The 22536-nt window shown below is 51.6% G+C and overlaps 1 protein-coding gene and 2 pseudogenes across 1 annotated transcript; 1 reads left to right on the top strand and 2 right to left on the bottom strand.

The window, feature by feature from the left end:
- Positions 1–17616: 17616 nt before the first annotated feature.
- LOC101775761 lies at positions 17617–19780 on the bottom strand (annotated as a pseudogene).
- A 59-nt stretch (positions 19781–19839) lies between these two features.
- LOC101777520 (protein EGG APPARATUS-1) lies at positions 19840–20528 on the bottom strand. The gene has a single exon (XM_004958193.1). The coding sequence runs from the start codon at positions 20485–20487 to the stop codon at positions 20182–20184; it is 306 nt and encodes a 101-aa protein (XP_004958250.1). The 5' UTR covers positions 20488–20528; the 3' UTR covers positions 19840–20181.
- Positions 20529–21677: 1149 nt separating this feature from the next.
- LOC101775356 lies at positions 21678–22281 on the top strand (annotated as a pseudogene).
- The last annotated feature ends 255 nt before the right edge of the window (positions 22282–22536 follow it).

Here is a 22536-nt window from a genome sequence, read left to right as displayed (position 1 = left end):
AGTCCCCCTGCAATCCCTTCCGAGCAACAACACAATTTTCTTGCATAGTCTCCCATATCCCCTTCATTACCTTCACCATAGGACTCTTTGTCCTCTTCCTCGGGCTAGTTGCAGTAGTGCTAGTACTACTACACCGCTTTCCAGGAAGGGTATGTTCAGGACTCCTGTCACCAACATCACCTTCATCACTTTCAATTACTTGTTCGCCAGGTATGCAAGAAGATGACCCATCCACCGTAATATTCTGAAACATCACTTGAAGCTCATCTAGATTATCTGGAGGCCCATATCGCAGCTTCCTCCATTCGCCATGATTCTGAAATTAATATAGAAAAGATATTAATGCACAAAGCTCATGTCTCACAAGTATGTTCAATATGGAAGTAGCAGGGGATAGGCGTCAAATACCTTTGTGTGCTTTTTCCACCAAGCGTCATCTGCCACGACCGTGCCCCTACCCCATCCAAGTCCACTCTGTTTGTTTGCATACAACCAGAAGGCATACATACGTCGAAGGGCGTCCCATCGGTTCTTGAACTGCTACTTGGAGTGACGCAATCCTGTCCTCTCTTCAAATTTCGCAGCTATGTTGTTGTAGGCTCTATTAGTCAAGTGTCCTTTGTTAGTGTCCTTTGTTGCTGTTACCGGCTGTAATTTCCTCAACACAAAGCTCACAGAATGCAGCATTATTGGCGCTATTGGCCCAGTCAGCCTTGTCAAATAGATCGTCGGTCTATTATACAAATAGAATTATGATGACACAGGTGAAAAAATAGAACTGAGTCAAGTGGATAAAAAATACAGTATATCAAACAGCATTCATCCCACAATTTCCACTGTCATATGCTTTGAGTCAAGCATGTCAAAGAGTGTCAGCTGACTGCAAGCTTCAAAGAAAGAACCCACTGTAGTACTGCTCTAGTATCAATTGGTATCGAACTGAAAGGGTCTTAAAAAGTGCATATTAATCAGCTTGTTAAGAAGTGTGGGATTTGAAGACAAGCACTACTGTAATCTTTTAAGTTTATCTCAAGTTTTTTTTACATGCAGTTATTAACTGGTATTTCACATTTCAGCAGAATGCAGGATTCTATCATGAGAGGCTGAGATAACTCATGAGATACCTTCTAAAAACAATCTTGTAATGTAGCAGATAGTAAATCTTAAAGCTACATGGCCAGGGGGTAATAGAGCTGTCCCCATATTGGCACAAACATGATAAAATATACATGTGAATTTCAAAGTGATGATGACTGAACGATAAGTGTTAATCCATGAAAATAATCAGAAAAGTAATGTACAATTGCACACGTTAAGGCTCATTCGTATGCAAAAAATTTTATAGTATTTGGTCCAGCTTGACCATATAGAAGTGCTTAATCCCAGGTGATTCCTATCAATCAATTTATGTAGTGCTAATCCTGTATCCTTCCGGGAAGCCCAGTACGTATTGATGGCTACACTTTAATTTGTGAAATCCCTGTGTATAAACTCAATTGTTGCACTTTTTCTGTTCACTAGGAAATTACTGAAATTTGTGAGTTCTAGGAAATAGTAATACCAATGCATCAATCTCCTGAAGATCGTCGGCCTCTTCGTTGGAGGGGTTCAGGCTCCATGTAGATGTGCCAGGCTCCTGGAGACCACCATCGAATGCATCATCAGCAACACTAGGAGTTGCGCCACTGCTTCGTCCTCCAGTAGGACGTGGTGGAAGGAATTGACGTGATGCAGTGGTGGTAGGACGACGATTCAGTGCGGCACGAGCATGTCGTCGTGCACCTCCGGCTGGCCGAGAAGGGATGCCGACATCCTGGTCACCTGTGCGACGTCCACAGTTGCCGCTACACCTAGCGGCACGTCCACGGCCGGCACCACACTCGGCGGCATGGCTAGCGCCACCAAGGAGGTCGCCATCCCCAACCAATCTGGCCGGCGATGAGCGTAGAAGGTCCAAGTACGACATGTTGTTGGTGATGTCCATGGCCTCCGAGTTGAGGTCCAAACCCTCCAATCCGCCAGGTACATGACGACGTCCTACGCACAACCACCAGAGGGGAAAGCCGCAAGGGGAAAGCTCGGGGGCTAGCTGAAGAACTCGTCGTCGTCGAGGTCCCCTTGCGACTCCATCTGCGGACGGGTGCAGACAACCAACCCAGCTTGCCGGCGCCTGCCGGATGGGGAATCGCTGGAGGGGATGGAGAAGGGGGCGACGGCCTGGAGCGTCGGCAACCAGGAGGCGAGCGTGGCCCGCCGGCACTTGGGCGAGGAGGAGGTGCGGTGGGGGCGGAGCTCCTGGCGGCGAGCGGCCCACGGCACTTGGGCGGGGAGGAGGCCCGGTAGGGGGGCGGAGCTCCTGGCGACGAGCGGCCCGCGACACTTGGGCGGGGAGGAGGCCTGGTAGGGGGCGGAGCTCCTGGCGGTGAGCGGCCCGTGGCACTTGGGCGGGAAGCTCCTGGCGGCGAGCAGCCCGTGGTACTTGGGCGGGAAGGAGGCCTGGTAGGGGGCGAAGCTAGTGGCGGCGACCGGCCCGCCAGCACTTAGGCGGGGAGGGTCGCCGCCACCGGCAGTTGGGCGGGGAGGAGGTGGCAGGGCTGCGGGAGATGGAGAGATGGTGGACCGGCCCGTCGGCACTTGGGCGGGGAGGGTCGCCGCCACCGGTAGTTGGGCAGGGAGGAGGTGGCAGGGCTGCGGGAGATGGAGAGCTGGTGGTGGACGGTCTAGCGGATGAGGATGACGGGAGAGATCCGAAAGATCCGGGAGGCAAGGCAGCGGTAGAATGGCAGATTGGGTGAAATTTTACTGGATGAACATGGGCAATCCAGAAGCTGGATGAACATGGGCAATCCAGAAGCTGCTAAAAGCTAGAAGCTAAAAGCTACCCTGGAGATACCCTGCAATCTCCATCCAGAAGCTGCTAAAAGCTACATCCATCCGGGATTCTAAATCCAGATTGTGGAATCTGCAGCAGAATCCAAGTTGTTTGGAAGCTGTACAGCTTCTGGATTCCGGATTCTCAAAATTTTCTGGATTCAAACGGGGCCTCAGTCACCGACGCGCCGTGCATCTACGCACCCAAGCGGCTCACACTACCGACCGCGCATCATCCCGCCGCTGCTGGGCCGAGCTCTTGGGCCCGATATCTCCTACAGCAGCACGTGCACATTTCGGCCTATATTCGTTTGGTGCATTTATTATTCGCGACCTGGAAAATCAATCTCCGAATTTCTTGCAAGCGCTAATTCGCGCACACAAGCAAGCTTTGTGCCCGTATCTCTCGCACGCAAGCGAGGTCCTACTTACATGGGCACAAAACATGATTCAACACAAGAGAAGGTAGCTCTCATCCATCATTGCAGGATCAATACCCAACACGATCGAGGTCAAACAGTGTCAGCACATTGTTGCAACTAGCAAAAAAACAGCCATCATGTTTTTTTTTGACCCAGAAATTCAGAACATGGCGATGCAGAAGAGAAACATGCCAAACGAGCGAGGAAACCCAAAGCAGAGTACGTAAGGCCCTACTGCAGTAACGCATACGGTACAGACAAGCGACACCGCAGGAATTTACATAGCAAGCTAACACTGCCACTAGAGGCTAGCTAGGTAGTGGCACAAAAGGATCGGACCTCCAACACACAGTACAAACTAGTATTGTACATCTGAAAGCACAGCACATAATACTACATCTACGATCTCAACCACTACGGACTAGTACTACAGCACACGGCAACGAAAGGGATAGGCATGCAAACGACGACCTCCATCGTTCATGCAGCGAACGCGGCCACGGCAGCCTGGACCCTGGCGGTGCGGAGCAGCTCGAAGTAGAGCTGCGGGTTGGCTAGGAAGGCTGCCCGCGAGATCAGGAGGCCGGCAGCACCCGGCGCCTTCATCAACGCCACTGGAGCGGCAGCCGGCCAGAGGAAGTAGGCGCACGCCGCGCCCACGGCCACGCCGGCGGCCGTGCGGAAGACGACGGCCGGGGTCCAAACCATCGTGTCGTCGGCGTGGCTGCTACTGCTAGGTGCTAGGGAGTGGAACCGACAGGGTATCCACACACGGAGCTTTGTGGGTTGTGCCACGCAAAGCGTGCGAGGACGAACGGAGGGCGCCGGCTGTGGCGGGGATGCCCTACGTACGTTGCTGCGGCGCCGAATTTATAGGCCTCGTACGGGTTCGTCTCTAGAACCTGGATAGCAGATCAGCACCGGGATGAGGTGGATCCGGGCGGTGTTCCGAGCGCCAGACACGCGTCTGCTGAAGCCAACGTGGAGTGGAAATTTACCGTGCTGTGCAGGCGACTCGTACCGTACGTGTCCGACGCCAGGGGAAAATTTCACTGTGCGGGTGATCACTCGTGTCGTTCCGTGGAGAGGCGTTCAGGCCTTCACGGTCATCATCAGTTGGAAAAGAAACAGTACTAGTACCGAATTTTCTTCTGGTCGAAGGAAGTGAGAACGTAATACGAGTAGTATTGCACGTCACGACGCGATCCAGATAAACAACAAACGAATGAATGCGCTGGCTGCACCGTACCTAGTGCACGCGCTCCCTACCGTACGCTTACGGGCCGGGTCAGCCGAGCGGTTTTGGCGAGCACACATACGGAGTACAGTACATGCAACAGTACAGCACACTGGAGTAGCAGGGAGCTGCCAAAAAAATTGACGCGATCACCACTGGTTTGATTGCCGGATCATCGGTCATGCAAGACAACATCGAACATGCAGAAGCATACGAGAAACGATTCCCATGCTTGTCGCCCTAGAATGCATGCGTGCAAACGATCGACATGGACGGATTTTACACGGGGTAAAACTCCAAGCTGCTGAATGCACGCGCGAGTGGCGGCGAAACGCGCGACGGCGCGCGCAACCACCTCACGACGCCCAGCAAGCTAGCACTTGATCATTCCAGGCAGCTCGGCCCTAGGGAGTCCAACACACACGGAGCCACGGAGGTCCAACGGCAACTTGCGAGCACCCATCATTTCATCCAGCAACTTGAAACGCAGCGCGGATGAGAAACATGTCAAACGACGAGATCCAAAGCAGAATACATAAACTAGTAAGACAAAGTAGCATATATTCTTCGATAACCGCATACGATGATACACACAGTACAAATTACACCACACAGGAATTTACATAGCTATTAGCTCGGTAGGGTCACAAAAGGATCGGAGCTCCAACACAGTACAAACTAATGTACATCAGAAAGCAGTAGGGCTACATAACGCTACTGAAGACTGCTCGACTACAGCTACAGTGTCTACTACTAGTACAACGTACTCCAGTAGTTTGTCAGTCCAAACGCCGGACCGACGCCGGCAGCACACGGCAACGCGAGGATCGGCGGCGCGCAACGATAGATAGAGCTCCGTCAAGGCGCAAACGCGGCCACCGCAGCCGGGGCCCCGGCGGTGCGGAGCAGCTCGAAGTAAGTAGATAAGTAGCCCGGCAGCACCCGGCGCCTTCATCATGGCGACCGGAGCGGCAGCGAGGCAGAGGTTGTTCCTACGGCTAGGACGACGACCAAGATCATCGTCCTCCTGCTAGCTACTAGCTGCGTTGTGCGAGGAATTTGTCACCAGGAACGCGTGTGCAAGGACGGGCAGGCGGAGAAGATGGGGGATGACCGAACGTTGGGGCTCACTATTTATAGGACCGCCCCGTCTGGAACCTGAATGCACACAGTGGAGAGGGAGGGACTTAGGTGGAACCACAGATTGAGCTAGGGTCGGACACGCGTCTGATGAAGCCGACGTGTTACTACAAGTAGTGCTTCACGTCACGTTGCGATCCACACAAAACCTGCACATGCATGAATGCCTCCTTGGCTACAGCTACACTTTGCCCTGCAACGTACACTTTGCCCTGCAACGTACACTTACCGGTCTCCGGTCTGTCCCTCGGTGAGCATACATACGTGCAATTGCTCATAGAGCTGACAAAAACCAGACCCGGCCATAGCTGGTCTTACCGACTGATGGATTTACAAGTTTTGCAGTCCACCAGGAGGTTACTCAAATGATTGATTTGTAGGTGGGGGGATTGCGAAACCAAACGAGGGTTTAGAAAGGTTCGAGCTTTTGGAGAGTAATACCTTACGTCCTGTATTCTGGTTTGTATTGCTTTATGTTGGTACATGAAATATTTGGGATGCACTAGGAAGGTGCTCCTGGCCGCCTTAGCTGGCGACTTAGAGTTACAAGTCGGTTTGAATCTAATCTACTCAGTAGTTACTTGGAATGTATCTCACAATATTCAGGCTGATTTGAATCACCCAGCCTAATTGACGTGTACTCAAGTATTTTCATGTCCTTGTTCACACGTCTTGTTTGAGCGAACCCACTTGTTAGGATCGGTGACGTGTACTCAAGTATTTTCATGTCCTTGTTCACACATCCTGTTTGAGCGAACCCACTTGTTAGGATCGGCTAGTATCCTGATCGTTGGAGACCCATTAGGTACCCATATTCCTCACCCCCATCATCAACACAGAGATGCGTGGCTAGAATACCTGCATGCAAACAAGTGACACGAACTGATATTATTTTAGGACCGGAAACCAAAGGAGCCGGCATACATGCATGAAAGGTGAACTCGTAGCCGAAGCATGCACAAGCAAAATGCGCGACGGATGAGCGCGGCGGCCACTGGATATCTTTATTTGCTTTCTAGCCCGCCGCTAGGCAGCGAACGCCGCGGCTGCGGCGGCCGCGCCGGCCGTGCGGAGGAGGGCGAAGTACAGCTTGGGGTTGGCCAGGAACGCCGCTCATTTGCAACTTGTGAATATTTTCTCCACATTTTTCATTAAAATAATATTGTTTCGATGAAAGGCTCATGAAAGTTAGCCTGCGGCAAGGTTACTTCACAAGGTAGGGAGGAAGAAGATTTTCAGAATTCGGAATGACTACGGCTACTACGGATGTGCAAACGGTTGGGAACTCGCCAAAAAATGACGTGCAACAATGGTTTGACGAAAACGATCTGGCAAACACTACGGCGCAGAGGAAAAGTAGTGGCTTGCCACGGATGGATCATGACAATACACTGCAGCATGTTTATTTGGACATTCGAGAACTGGAAACACAACCACTACAAGACAACCAGTCAGTACATCATATGCATGCATGCATGGACAAAGTTCTCGCTCACTTATAATCCGATCCAAACACTCCTAGAAAAATGACCTCTCGTCCCGAGATTTACTACAGGATACTTATGGACCCGGTACTAATGCTAACATTAGTACCGGATCCAAGTTTGAGAGCCCCCGAAGGCCCTCTAGTACCGGGTGGTAATCCCACCCGATACTAAAACCCCGTCCGCCGCCACCCCCTCCTCCCCCCTCCCCCCCCCCGCACGCACTACACCGCGAGGACTTAGATTTTTGTTCGCACTGCCTCCTCCCGCGGGCCGTTAACTCCTTCTCTTTATCCCTTCCTCCTCTCTCTCTCTCTCACGTCTGCCTCCTCCCTCTCTCTCTCACGTCTCCTCCTCCTCCTCCTCCTCCTCCTCCTCCTCCTCCTCCTCCGATCCTCTACTGCCTCCCCTCCCCTCCCCCCTCCGCGCGCCCCTCACCGACGGTGAGGAGCGGCGGCGGGGCGAGGTGAGGTGGCGGCGGCGGGCCGGGGTGGCTGCAGCGGTGCAGGAGGGTGGAGCGGCGGTGGCAGCCATCGGGGTAGCGGGGAGCGGCTTCGGGCGGGCGGACGAGGCGGAGGAGGTGGAGGAGGGGTGGATGAGGCGGTGGAGGTGGAGGAGGTGCGGAGGAGGTGGAGGAGGGGGCGGATCCGGAGGAGGCGGAGGCGGGGTGGAGGCAAGGTCGATCTGGAGGAGGCGGAAGCGGGGTGGATCCGGAGGAGGGTGGAGGCGGGGAGGTTGAGGATGCGGAGGCGGAGGAGGCCGGCGGCGGCGGCGGAGGAGGCAGAGGAGGGGGCGCAGATGGCGGAGGCGGGGTGGAGGCGGAGCGAGCGGGGTGGCGGCAGCGGAGGGGGTCGGCGACGGACGGAGGGAGGCGGGGGGTCGGTGGCGGGCGGAGGGTAGGGCCGGTGGCGGCGGGAGGTCGGGGCTAGCCCCCGCCGATTGGGGGATTTTATTTTTTTAATTTTTTGACACCCTTTAGTACCGGTTATTTCAACCGTCACTAAAGGGACCCACATTTAGTACCGGTTATTACAACTGGTACTAGAGGGGGGTTGGGAACCGGTACTACAGGTGAGTTGGGAACCGGTAATAGAGGCAATTTTTCTAGTAGTGAAAACACGCTTCCCCGCGGCGCGACGCCGACGCCTACACCATGACAGCTACCACCGCCGACGAAGTGCAGGAGTTTGAAGTAGAGCTTCTTCTTGGCAAGGAACACGACGCGGGAGATGAGCACGACGCGGGTGATGAGCACGCCGCCGGCTCCGGGCGCCTTCATCGTGGCGACGGTCGGGGTTGCCACGAGTCGCAGGAGGTTGGCGCCCACTGCGCTGATGGTGATGACGGCCGCCGTGTTAGAATATCTTGTGTAATCAATTCAAACACTTTGTCATCCTTGGTTGGTTCGGGTGCTTAGAGATAGATTAGAGATAAGTCTTGTGTAAACAGCATCCGAGTCACATACGATGATAAGACCATGTATATCTCTTGAGCAGTTGCTCCTATATAAACACGTACCGTGGTGAGCCAAGTTAGGCAACCATGTGTCCTCTTCTTCTTACATGGTAATCAGAGCATCCTCTTCTACAAACATCCAAACCATCCACCATCACCATCATGGCGTCAACCTCATCTGTTGTGCCAGCTCTTGGGGTTGTCTTCGAGAAATTACCTGCTACCTGCTATAGAAGGTTCAATTCCTTCCTGCAATTCGAGGAGTTCAACTCATGGGGATCCTAGATAGATCTACCTCTGAGCTGCCCAAGACTTTGGAGGTGGCCACGGTAGACAAGACAAAGGAGATTGTCCACAATCCCGACTATGATTCGTGGATTGCAAAAGATCAACAAGTTATGAGCTATCTGCTGAATTTTCTTACAAAGGAGGCGCTGTCTTTAGTGGTAACGGCGACTACCTCAGCAGAAGCATGGGAGGCACTTGAAGCTATGTTCTCGGTGCACTCCAAGGCAAGGATCTCAAATCTACACATGATGCTCTCTACAACTAAGAAGGGCAACATGACCTCGTCATAATACTACACAAAGATGTGCGCTTTCAAAGATGAGTTAGCTGTGGTTGGCAAGGTGGTAGACGACGAGATGGCTCACTTTATTTTAAACGGTCTTCATTTTGAATATAATCTGTTTGTATCATCTATGCTTGGTCGTGTTGGATCTGTTTCTTTGAGTGAATTGTACTCTCACCTCTTAGCCTATGATATGCACCTGGAGATGTATTGTAACATCCCGTATTTTTACGTGACGTTAATGTGTGTGAAAAAGTGAAATTTCAAAAAATTTCATGTGGTGGTGTGAATTTTCTCAACAATAAGAGTGACTTCATTGACCTCACCTAAATTCTTAGAATAATTTAAATTAAATTTGACAACTTAGGTTGGATAAATGCTAGTGTGCCCTTCGGATTGCTATTTGGATCTTATTTGGATTTTGAATTGAGTGGATTCAAATTTGAATTCCAAATTCAAATTTCAAGCAAAACTAACGAACCTAACCACCCCAACCGACCATGGGCCAAAACCCTTCATGCCAGCCCAACCCCTAACCGTGCGGCCCACCAGGCCGCAGGCTTGCGCCGCCCGCCAGGCCAGACAACGCCCGCGCACCTCTGCTGGGCCGCATCGCATCGCGCCAGCCCGCTTTGCCCCCCCCCCCGTCACCGCTTCCGCCCGCTGCCACCGCAGTCGCTACCATGCGGGGCCCGCTCGTCAGCCCGTAGTCCCTATGCATCATCCTCCTCTGCCTCGCACGCGCGCCGCACGTGAGTCGTGATAGTGACCCACGCCCCTCGCCACCGCCGCTACCCACCACCGACGCTTTTGCGCTGGCGTGCGTGGATCGCTGCCACACCGCCTCGCGCCATCTTCGCCGTCCACGCCGCCACAAACCCTAGCCGCCACCCCTTATATACCCCGCGCCGGCTACTTCCTTGCCGCACGCCATTGGGGTTTTCCCCGCCGCCAGTTTTGGAGAGGAAAAGGGGAAGGGAGGTGGCCGGAGCGAAAGAGGAAGAAGGGAGATGAAGAAGGAGGCTACGAGAAGGAGAAGGGCACCGCGCCCGGGAACTTCGTGCTGCCGTCACCGAGGCGTCCGCGCCAAGCCTCACCACGCCTCATCCCCGACGACGTCGTTCGCTGCACCCCGCCGGTGAGCCTCGCCGTCCGCCGTTTCGCCCTCGTTCTGCTTGTGTCGACGTAGCCATGGTTTAGGCCGCTGCAGCCGCTAGGGTGGAACGTGCGCGTGCAAGGCCCCGTTAGGGCCAAAGGCCAGGCCTTTAGGCTATTTTGTAGATGCAGCCGAGCCAAGCCGTCGTTTTCACGCCACCGGTCGCCGGAGAGGCCACCGCCGGCCGTGCGCCGCCGTGAAATGCCACTAAGGCATTTCACCAAGCACCTGGCGAGCGTCCTCCCCCAGCCAATAAAAACTGGCCACACCGAGGACCACACGATGAAGATGCCACACGATCCGTAGAGGATCCCGTAGATCAGTTGAAGAGGAGCTAGCCACATCATCGCCACCTGTCACACCACATAATCCCTAAAGCCCGCCTGTAGTTGCCTAAAGCCGGCCTATAGCTTCCACGTAGATGCTGACGTTGCCTGCGGTATAGCTAGCTATAGCTGCCATTTAGGACTAACAGTTAGCCTATAGCCATCCTAACGCTAACCTACAGCCACCCTACACCCACTAACCGTTGACCGGGTCAAAGCTGACGTCATCAGGGCCCACTGATGACGTCAACAAGACGCGTGGCATGCCATGCAGCTACCACGTCTCACACCCGTGATTTTTCTTATTTTCGGAAATTATTTAATAATCTAGAAATTTATTTAAACTTCAAAAATTCATAACTAAGTCATCTTTACTCCAAAAATTATTAAACCAGTTTCATAATTTTTCTAAAATCATGAAGAACACGATAGTCTAGTCCTTGTTCTTGTTTGGTTCTAGTTTGGATCTCTTTTGGTTCTTCTTTGCAAATAGGCCCCTGGTATTTATAATAATTACGTAATTAGGAGCTGCCAAAGACACGGAGATGAAACCGGAGGCGGAGCCGTACGAGGACCACTATGAGGAGGAAGGCTACTCAGGTTCACACCCAATCAATTTGAATACCCATTAGGCATTGCTACTAGTATGCTAGCTCTTTATTTCTTCTCATTATGATGATGAACCATGCATAGCCTATTTTTATGCCATGAATCCTTGTGTGACCTACCACCTTACTGTTTACTTATGCTTTATACAATGCTTGCATGTGTAGGGGATATCGTGAATAGGATTCTTGGCGTGAGTGGGGTTAAAACCGGCAGGAGAAGATGTTTTTGGGATACTTGACTGGGGTGAGCTTTACACAACCCGTCATTAGATTGGAGGCTTGGGGTTCGTTCTCAGACGTTTCCTGTTTGGTAATTGTTGGGAGTACATGGTTGAGGAGCATAGGAGTTGGAGGTGATACCTGTTATGGGTGTTGTTGCACTCCACTGCGGGGAGACACTTTTGTGGGAGATTAGGAGCTCGCCCCGGTTTGAAACCGAGTGGGTCGCCATGCTTCACGGAAATATGTTAAACATGCACACCACTCACTGAATTATGGGTTTAGGCCCAGGTCGAGACTGGCAAGTGCGATACCATATCTGCTGTAGGATAGAGTATTAGTGTTAGGGGGGACAGGTCTTGACCTATAGCCCTCTGATTTGCTATTGCCCCCGATTGGCCCCGGTGGGAGAGTTTCACATTACCAGGGTGTTCCACTATGGGGGATTGCATCCGGTTGTGGGATGGTATCATAACTCCCAGGTTCTTAGCTCGGTAGGGTGTGGATCAGTTGACTAGCTACCGGCTGCGCTCACCTCGAGATGGGTCCAGGTGTACACGCTCTGCAGAGTTAAAACTATACGTATAGCCACGTCCTCGGTCATGGACAACCCTGTGACATCACGACTCTCCATTGTTTTTGGATTCTCTACCTTCCCCTTTAGCTACTTGTGTGAGGTGTGAGCTGCAACTGCAGTCGGGAAGAGGAGAAGTTGCTCCCTTCTTTTTTTAGGATCCGGCTGTAGTTGTTGAGAAGCGAAGAGAGGAAGTCTTCACCTCAACCCTAGATTGAAGTTAGGATGTTGGTGATAGGGACCCTATCGAGGAAGGTGTGCCCGATGTGACGAGATATTGGGATGATGGATTGCATAGGAAACCCGAGCCTACTCCTTGACTACTTTTTGACCCTTAGCATTAGGCCACTTAAAGCTTGCATACGGATATTGATGTGGACCTATCCCATTCCTTGGGGACAGCTCGTGAGTTTGCAGGTTATGAGTCTGACTTCGACAACAACTTCGATGGGTGGTATGATTAAGGGCTCGGTGCTACGCTCAAGGAAGCCTGTGGAGGAGATCGTGAAGATGGAGGCCTTGCCAGAAGCTAGTTTTCGCTGCGTTGGTTTTCTTTATGTCGTTTAGCCCATGGGGCTTGTACCAGATCATACCCTCATACTCTAGGATGTAATAATTAATTATGTACTGTTACCATGGTATGCATGTGATATTATGCTAAAATGAGTTCTGTATGTGATACCTACTGATCTAGAGACTATAATGAGGATATAGGGATTAGGGTTTTTTGCATACAAAAACCTGATTCGTTTCATGTATCATGAAGGAGGACAGTACCAGTTATCTGCTAACATGGCTGGAAGAGGGTGCAGTCGCGGTCATGGTACTGGTCATGGCCGAGGCAGGAGTAATGGAGGCTGCGGTGGTAATCAAAACCACTGGAATTATGGTTCAAAAAACGCACTCAAGCAAGGAAGCCGCAACACCAAGATCATATGTCAAATCTGCAAGAAGGGAGGACGTGAAGCATCAAGGTGTTGGTACAGATACGATGAAGATGAAGAGCAGCAACAAGATTACAAGGCAGCAGGGGCGGCTACCACTGGCTATGGCTACGACATGAATTGGTATGTAGATAGTGGAGCTTCTGATCATGTCACTGGTGCACTTGAGAAGATGATGATCCATGACATGTACAATGGACGGGATCAAGTTCATACTGCAAACGGCTTAAGTATGAGAATTAGTAACATTGGTCATACAACTTTATATACCCCTAGCAAAGATCTACATCTTAGAAATATTCTTCATGTTACTATCGCCAGGAACAGTCTTGTTTCCAACCACAAACTTGCTGAAGATAATGGTGCCTTTCTAGAATTTCATCCAAATTTGTTTTTTATTAAGGATCAGGGAATGAAGAAAATTCTGCATCAAGGTAGATGCTAGGGTGGTCTTTACCCCTTAGAGCTACGGCTGTCCTTTGGAGGTCGCAACAAGCAAGTCCTTGGAGTTAGCAAGCCGTCAACATCTAGATGGTATAGAGGGCTTGGTCATCCTACTTTCCCTATTGTAATAAAAATTCTTAGTTCGAATAATCTCCCTCATGATAGCAATAAAAATTTAGATTCCATCTGTCAAATGTCCAAGAGCCACCAATTGTCTTATCCTATTTCGAATAGTACCTCCAATTTTCCTCTTGACTTAATATTTTTAGATGTCTGGGCCCGGCGCCCATGTCTGCAGGATGACATACATATTATGTTAGCTTCATCGATGATTTTAGCAAATATACTTGGATATATCTCATCAAGAAAAAATCTGATGTTTTTCAAGTCTTTCAAGACTTCCAACAACTAGTTGAGAGAAAATTCAATAGAAAAATTAAAGCCATGCAATCAGATTGGGGTGGAGAATATGAAAAATTAAATTCTTTCTTCCAACACATTGGTATTTCCCATCAAGTTTCTTGTCCCCATGCGCATCAACAAAACGGTGTTGCTGAAAGGAAGCATTGTCACATAGTTGAAGTTGATCTTGCGCACCTTGCTAATGCATCTATGCCTTTGAAATATTGGGATCATGCCTTCTTAACCGCCACTTACCTCATAAATCTTCTTCCAAGCAATCGTTTGGCTGTGCTTGTTGGCCAAATCTTCGTCCATACAATCACCACAAATTAGCCTTCCGTTCCATAAGATGGGTTTTCCTAGGATACAGCTTCATACACAAGGGGTTCAAGTGCCTCAACGTGTCTTCTGGCCAGATATACATCTCTAGGGATGTGGTTTTCGATGAGGATGTTTTTCCTTTTGTCCAACTTCACCCAAATGACGGAGCTCAGCTTCACAAAGAAATCATGCTTCTTCCGAATCATCTTTTAAATCCAGGGGTGTAAGTTGTATTACTAATGCTACTAATGTGTCTAGTGATGTATTTGATAACGAGCAGGACACAGGTGCAGAAATTTTAGTGCAAAATGGTGAAGAAACAGTACCTTCAGCAGTCTCGGGCGCTGATTTAGAGGTTGATTTACCAGCGCCTGTAACCTTGGCCGTCTCGCACTCCCATGCCGATCCGCCTACGGTAGCTGGTGGCGCAGAATTCTGGATGGATTTGCCTGATCTAGCTCCAACCAATAGCAGCACGGTGCGGAGGGAGGGGGGAGGAACGCCCGTGTCTGCGCCCGCTCCCGCCTCGGCGCCCGTCTTCGCTAGTCCCGCGACACCACGTGCTGGCACGCGATTCAGTCTGGCCCGGACTCCGCCCGCGCCTATCTCTGGGTCTCTCCCAGCAAGTCCGGAAGCATCACGTAGCGGAACAACACCTCCCACGCCGCCCGCGCCTCCAATCGAGCCTGGTGCCCCTAGATCTTCTGTGGTTTCATCTCCGGCCGCACAAACTGAGCTCTCTCCTCCACAACGATGCACATGATCACAACACGGTATTGTGAAGCCCAAGACCTTCACCGATGGAACAGTTAGATGGCTAAACTTTTGTGCTACCGGTGAACCAGAAAATTTGCAAGAAGCTTTAGCGGATCCCAAGTGGAAAAAGGCGATGCAAGAGAAGTACTCGGCGTTAATGAAAAAATCAAACTTGGCATCTTGTTGAAGCAAAGCAAGGAAGCAATATGATTGATTATAAGTGGGTTTACAAGATTAAAAGGAAGGCAGATGGACTGATAGATATAAAGCATGGCTGGTAGCAAAAGGGTTCAAACAATGTTATGGCATTGATTACGAGGATACATTTAGTCCGGTTGTCAAGATTGCTACAGTATGACTTGTCTTGTCCATTGCCATGTCCAGGAATTGGTGTTTAAGACAATTGGAAGTTTAGAATGCGTTTCTACATGGTGTGTAAGCTTGATAAAGCTATATATGGTTTGAAGCAAGCGCCGAGGGCCTGGTATTCTAGACTAAGTTCACAACTGACAAATCTCGGTTTTAAAGCTTCAAAATCAGACACCTCTTTATTTATTTATTTATTAAAAGTCTGGAGTCATTATTTATATGCTTATATATGTGGATGAAATTATTGTTACTAGCTCCTCTAATGAAGCCGTGGCAGCATTACTACTTGATTTGAAGAAGGATTTTGCGTTGAAAGATCTTGGTGACTTACACTATTTTTGGATGTAAGGTCAAATGAGATGGTCACGGTTTGTTATTGTCTCAAGAAAAATATGCCCAAGTTGGTATGATGAATTGCAAGGTGGTGCCTACACCATTATGAACTTCAGAGAAGCTTTCAAGCTATGAAGGAGACTTGTTAAGCGCTGAAGATGGCACACAATATAGAAGTGTAGTTGGGGCTTTTTCTCACACTTACTAGACCTGATTTGGTTTTTTTAGTTAATAAGGTGTGTCAATTTTTGTATGCACCTACTAGTGTTCACTGGACAGCTGTTAAAGAAATTCTCAGGTATGCTCGTAACACTATGGACATTGGTCTGAATATTGAAACATCTACTTCGTTGGTCTTGAATGCCTTTTCTGATGTGGACTGGGCTGGTAGTGTTGATGATAGAAGATCTACCGATGATTTTGCAATATTTTTGAAAGCAAATATCATATCTTGGAGTGCTAGAAAGCAAGCTACAGGTCAAGTACAGAGGCGGAATACAAGTCCATGGCCAATGCCACGGCTGAATTAATTTGGATGGAGTCTTTGCTCGGTGAGCTTGGCGTCAAATTGACACAACCACCTATTTTGTGGTGTGATAATCTGGGAGCTACCTACTTGTTTGCAAATTCAGTGTTCCATGCTAGAACAAAGAATATAGAAATTGACTTTCATTTTGTGAGAGAATGAGTAATGAAGAAGCAGTTGCAGGTCAGATTCATCTCTACAAATGATCAGATTGCTAACGGTTTCACTAAAGCCTTGCCGGTTGGAAACTTCAAGAATTTAAGAGCAATCTAAATCTCAAGCGTAAAAGAAATTCTTTAGTCGGTTGGAAAACTTCAAGAATTTAAGAGCAATCTAAATCTCAAGCGTAAAAGAAATTTAGAATGAGGGAGAATGTTAGAATATCTTGAGTAATCAATTTAAACACTTAGTCATCCTTGGTTGGTTCAGGTGCTTAGATATAAGTCTTGTGTAAACAGGATCACAAGACTGTGTATATCTCTTGAGTGGTGGGCAACCATATTTCCTCTTCTTCTCACACGCCGCTCCCGCGACGGGGTGCCTGCAGGCCACGTCTTTGGCGTGCTCCTTGAGTCGGTCGAGCTTCGCGCCGAGGGACTCGTGGATGCCAACTACTGCTTCGACGGTGGTGGTGGCGGTGGCCATTTATGTTCTTTGGTTTGCGCAGAGGGGGTGCGGCGGCCTCAGCGAGGGGGGCCTTTTATGCCTCAAGGTGATGTGCTTTCTACTAGCAGGTAGATGGAGTAGGGTCTTGTCTCTTGGGGTCAAACGTGGGAGGGATGGTTCAGACACGAAACCCGCGGGTTTGAGATCCGGCGAGTGTGAGGGTGGGTCTGGTTTCTCCCCTGTGGAGCTGCGGGTTCGGGCCCCCTAAATGGGTTGGGGTGGGGCCGGGTTTTTATTTACCCCCGCAGGCGCCCACGGGCCCCTGAAGTGAGTTCCAACCAGCAGCTCATGAAGCCGGCCCACAACGCCCGCCACTCCTCCCTCCGTCTATCTCTCCACTTCCTAACCGAGTCCGTCTCTGCGCCGCACAGCTCCCGGCTCCCGCACGCCCACACCCCCAATTCCCCAAATCCCCCATCGCAGGCTCGCGGCGGCCGGCCACGCCCCTCGCGGCCTCGCCCCCTCAGCCCTCGCTCCGTCCCCCGCGATCGCCGCCTGGTGCCAGCCGTCCGCGCCCCTCGCCCCCTCGCCCGTGAGCGCCGCTGGCCGCCCGCGCCCCTCGCCGGCTCGACCACGAGCGCCGCCGCCCCCAGTACATATGTTCTGTCACTGTTGCTCACGTTTCGGGGCTCCCGTCGGGTTTCGAGCACCCGCAAGTTTCGGGGGCGGGTACATATTTTCACATGAAATGAAGTTCGGGTTCGGAGCGGGTTTTATTCTTGGGTTTCGGGGATGGGTCCGCGGAAGCTCCACCCGACCCCGACCCGCCCCGTTGCCATCCCTAGTCAAACATCATGCAAATGCGATGGCGGAGAGTAGCACGGTGAGGATGGCGGCCACCCCAGCGCTTGGGAGCAAGGTTGCCGCTGTAGTGTCCATGCCGGTGCCTGCCGGTCCTAGACCGAGCCCAGCGCCAGTGGTTCCAGTAGTAGTGCCGGTTCGCATGCCTGTGCCGGTGGTGCCGGCACCGAGCGTGAAGGTTCCTGGGGTACCGCCCATTGTGCCTCCAGTGGTCGGGGTCATCGTTCCAACAGCGCTGTATAAGGAAGGCCATGCTGTTAGTAATATTGATTCAAGTATATGCTGAATGTTCTGCAATTCCTAATACAATCATCTGCCAGCTATGTCTTTCATGCTGCTAGTGCTAATTGAACACACTGCTGCAGTCAAGTTCATGATGCAGAATTGTAAAAAAAAGGATCTCTAGCATGGGACTATAGAAACATAAAAAGGACAACAATGGCCACGAAGAAGTATAGCGCGTATATCCCAACATACAATTGCAAATTGGGATTCATAGGTATGCATGTTGAATATTCCTCTAGTGCAACTGATCTGATGTATAAATTCCAGTTTCTTATTCCAGAATTCGCTAGTAGCATGAGCATCATTTCAATTTCAGTGCACACATGTTACAATTTTGAAGTAGTACTTCATGGATCACGGTACAGACTACAGAGTTAATAATTTAAGTGAAGTTCACAATGTACCTTGCACTTGTAGGGTAAGAGCAGCCAGAAGAACCTGAAATTGATAGAACATAAAGACCATATAAGATACAAGCAAGACTCCGATTGAGGTCTTCCAAAGATTCTGATTGAGTGATATGCCACCAGCCAGAAGAATATGGAAGCAATAGAACATAAACATCATATACAACGCTGGAATCTGTCTTTTGAATGATAGAACAATTTAAATCGCAAAAAAAATCTACATCATACTAGAATTTACTTCCGTCAGAAAACAAGGAAAAAAATTGAATGCACTTTCATGCCAATTCGTGCCAGCACACACACCAAAGAATATAGCACAATGCAATAGCTTCGAACTTTGAAAAAGTTCTTGAAAATTTCTTGTAGTTATTCGCAAAGTTTCTATTTTACTATTTTAGTTAAGCTAGTCCACATCAATAGCCTAATCCAGTACCAGTACAGAACCTGATCCCCTGAAGCTTGGCCAATACACCAGGATAGCTTTTACTTGCACTAACTGATAACTAAATGAAATATACCAAAATGATCTGATTCACAATCTTCCACGGTAAAAAAGTTGAGCTCAGATGGCACAGGCGCACAAGTTCAGAGCACAAGTTTAGAAAACCTAACAAACTTTCGAGATGCACATGCACTGCAAAGCAAAATGAGTATTGATTCGACTAGCCACTAGCATGCAACTTGCAGCCAATCTCATGAAGATGCCATTACTTGGGTCACTGGTGGTGAGGGTGGCGGTGCCGGTGAAGTCGCAGGTGGCGCCCTTGGCCTTGTTGTTCTGGTAGTTGCTGTTGGCCGCCCAGGAGCAGTGCGCGGCGACGGTGTTGGGGTTGTACCGCCCCCCGTTCTCATGGATGGAGTTGCAGTCCGCCCCCCGAGCCGCAGGCGTAGTCGATGGCCTTCTGCAGCGAGGCCTGCGGCGCATCCTGCTTGCACACGCACCATTCTGCACAACAATATTAAGGGGGTGTTTGGGAACCACCTGTTAAAGTTTAACACCTGTCACATCGGATGTTTGGATGCTAATTAGGAGTACTAAACATAAGCTAATTACAAAACTAATTGCACAGATGGAGTATAATTTGCGAGACGAATCTATTAAGCCTAATTAGTCCATGATTTGACAATGTGGTGCTACAGTAACCATTTGCTAATGATGGATTAATTAGGCTTAATAGATTCATCTCGCGAATTAGCACAAGGTTCTGCAATTAGTTTTATAATTAGCTCATATTTAGTCCTCCTAATTAGCATCCGAACATCCGATGTGACACTGTTAAAGTTTAGCACCTCGTATCCAAACAGCCCCTAAAAAGATCACTAGAGATTACAAGAAAGCTTTGGGCATTTCAGCACAGATGGCCAGCATGCCAGGGGAATGTGACGGTACGGTCTGTGTCTGTCGGCTAGATAGTGGCTGATTATTGGCACCTGCATTTGCAACTTGTGAAAAATTTCTCCATATTTTCCAATTAAAATAATATTGTTTCGATGAAAGGCTCATGAAAGTTAGCCTGCGGCAAGGTTACTTCACAAGGTAGGGAGGAAGAAGATTTCCAGAGTTCAGAATGACTACGGCTACTACGGATGTGCAAACGGTTGGGAACTCGCCAAAAAACTGACGTGCAACAATGGTTTGACGAAAACGATCTGGCAAACACTACGGCGCAGAGGAGCAGTGGTGCCTTGCCACGGATCGATCATGACAATACACTACAGGATGTTTATTTGGACATTCGAGAACTGGAAATACATCCACTACAAGACAACCAGTCAATACATCATATGCATGCATGCACACACAAAGTTCTCGCTCACTTATAATCCGATCCAAACACGCTTCCCCGCGGCGCGGTGCCGACGCCTACACCATGGCAGCTACCGCCGCCGCAGCGCCGGCGGAGTGCAGGAGCTTGAAGTAGAGCTTCTTCTTGGCCAGGAACGTGGCGCGGGAGATGAGCGCGCCGCCGGCTCCGGGCGCCTTCATCATGGCGACGGCCGGGGCCGCCACGGGCCACAGGAGGTAGGCGCCCACCGCGCCGACGGCGATGACGGCCGCCGCTCCCGCGACGGGGTGCCTGGAGGCCACGTCTTTGGCGTGCTCCTTGAGGCGGTCGAGCTTCGCGCCGAGGGACTCGTGGTTGCCAACTACGGCTTCGGCGGTGGCCATTTCTGTTCTTTGGTTTGCGCAAAGGGGTGCGGCAGCCTCAGCAAGTGGGGCTTTTTATGCCTCAAGATAAGGTCTCGTCACTATATATGGCCAAACGAGCACCGGGCCCGGCCTGGCACAAGCACGATTTGGTCCGGCATGTTTAGGCCCGTACAGGAATCATGCCGGGTCAAACCGAAGGAGCGGTCCAGGCACAGTCTACTGCCTTCTTAGGCGGGCCGTGCTAGCACGCTAGCTTGGTGGGCTTTAACGGCCTCACCGTGCTCATGACGGCCTGCAGCACGGCTTCGGAGCCGGTTCCTCTGCTCCGCATCTCCGTCCGCTCCTTCGTCCGCCTCCCCTCACCGGCAGCACTAGCGTGACCCGTCGCGGGGCGGTCCCAGTGGGCGGCGGTGCCTCCACGGCGGTGGGGTGGGACCCAGGGGCAGCGGAGGCCATGCTGCGGAGCAGTGGCGGCGGGTGCGGCACGCGCCTCGTGGGAGAAGCGGGGGGGGGGGGGGGGAGGCCGCCGAAGGTCCCCGGAAAACCAGGCGGGGAAGCAACCAAAGGCACGAGGGGCCGGGGGCAGGGGAGGCAGCAGCAGAATGGAGGAGAAGGTAGGGTTTGGGGGGTTTTATATGCGGTTCGAGCGAGTCTTATTAGGCTGGGCCGCCCACTTAACCCCGACAGGCCAAATGGGCCAGATTGTGCTGACCTAGCACGTGGGCTGAGGCAACGGCCCAAGCACGGCCCGTGGTGTGGGTCGGGCTAGCACGGGCATGACGGTCATCATGTCGGGCCGTGCATGGACAGGGCCAAAAGCCTGTGCCATGGGCTAGCACACGAGCCACGGGCTATATGGCCAACTATACTCGTCACTTCATCAGGCTTGGGAACTCGTAGATATAGATGGCAAAACGGGCGATCTGGCCTGGCCTAGCCCAAGCACGATTTTACCCGGCCTGTTTAGGCACGGCACAGTGTGGCCCGGATAATAACCGTGCCGTGCCGTGCCGGCCTGCGTGCCGAAGAAGCGGTCCAGGCACGGCACGCTACCTTCTTAGGGGGCCGTGCCGGCACGCTCGCCTAATGGGTCTTAACGGCCTTGCCGTGCTCGTGCCAGCCCGCCCCTCATTTTACTTGCCAGTTTTTGTTCTAGAGACCACCGGAATGGGAATAATCCTCCTGCGCCGCCACTGTTTTTGCCGACCATGGCCTCCTCCACTAGCACCGTCGCCACCGGGGCCCCGCTGTGCCTGCTATCCTCCTCCTGCGCCCGTCTCTCCAACCCCATCCTTCCCCACCCTCACCGCCTCACCCTCTACTGCCTCATCTCATTCCAGCGCCTCATAGTCCGGTCCGCTGCCTCCCCGTCCCCCTCTACCACTTCCTTATCCCCATCGGGCTCCAGCCCCGTAGACCTGTCGCAGCTACCACCAGTGCTTCGCAACATTGTCAGCCTCTTCCAGTCCATCCTCGACGCGCGCACCCAGTACAAGAAGCTCCTCGCCTAGGCCTCGCGGTTGCCGCCCATGGACCCAGCGCTCAAGACCGATTCCAGTCGCGTCCGAGGGTGCGTCTCCCAGGTCTGGGTCCACGCCGAGCCGGAGGAGGGCGACGGCGGCGGCCGCATCATCAAGTTCAACCGACTCCGACGCGCAGCTCACCAAGGGCCTAGCCGCGCTGCTCGGGCTCGGGCTCTCCGATGCGCCCACGGCGGATGTGGCCAAGGTGCCCGTGGAGTTCATTGAGCTGTTGGGGATAAGGCAGAGCCTCTCGCCCTTTAGGAGTCGCGGCGGGTCGAGCGGGCCTTAATATGCCGGGCTGCCCACTTAATCGTAACGGGCAAATGGGTCGTGCGGTGCTGGGCCAGCACGTGGGCTGAGAGAGTAGCCCAGGCACGGCCCATGGTTTGGGCCAGGCCAGCACGAGCACGACATCCGCCGTGCCGTGCTCGGACCAGATCAAAATCCTGTGCCGTGGGCCGGCCCACGTGCCACGGGCCATATGGCCAACTATACCCGTAGAGGCTAAGCATGCTGCGCGTACATGGTGGGTCCCAAGGTGAGT

The sequence above is a fragment of the Setaria italica genome, chromosome II (assembly GCF_000263155.2).
Source record: "Setaria italica strain Yugu1 chromosome II, Setaria_italica_v2.0, whole genome shotgun sequence".
Classification (NCBI taxonomy): domain Eukaryota; kingdom Viridiplantae; phylum Streptophyta; class Magnoliopsida; order Poales; family Poaceae; genus Setaria; species Setaria italica.
This window is presented reverse-complemented; position numbering and strand designations above follow the sequence as displayed.

What these genes read in the sequence shown, in the direction of transcription:
- LOC101777520 (XM_004958193.1), bottom strand. Translation starts at nt 20,487, where the DNA reads ATGGCCACCGCCGAAGCCGTAGTTGGCAACCACGAGTCCCTCGGCGCG.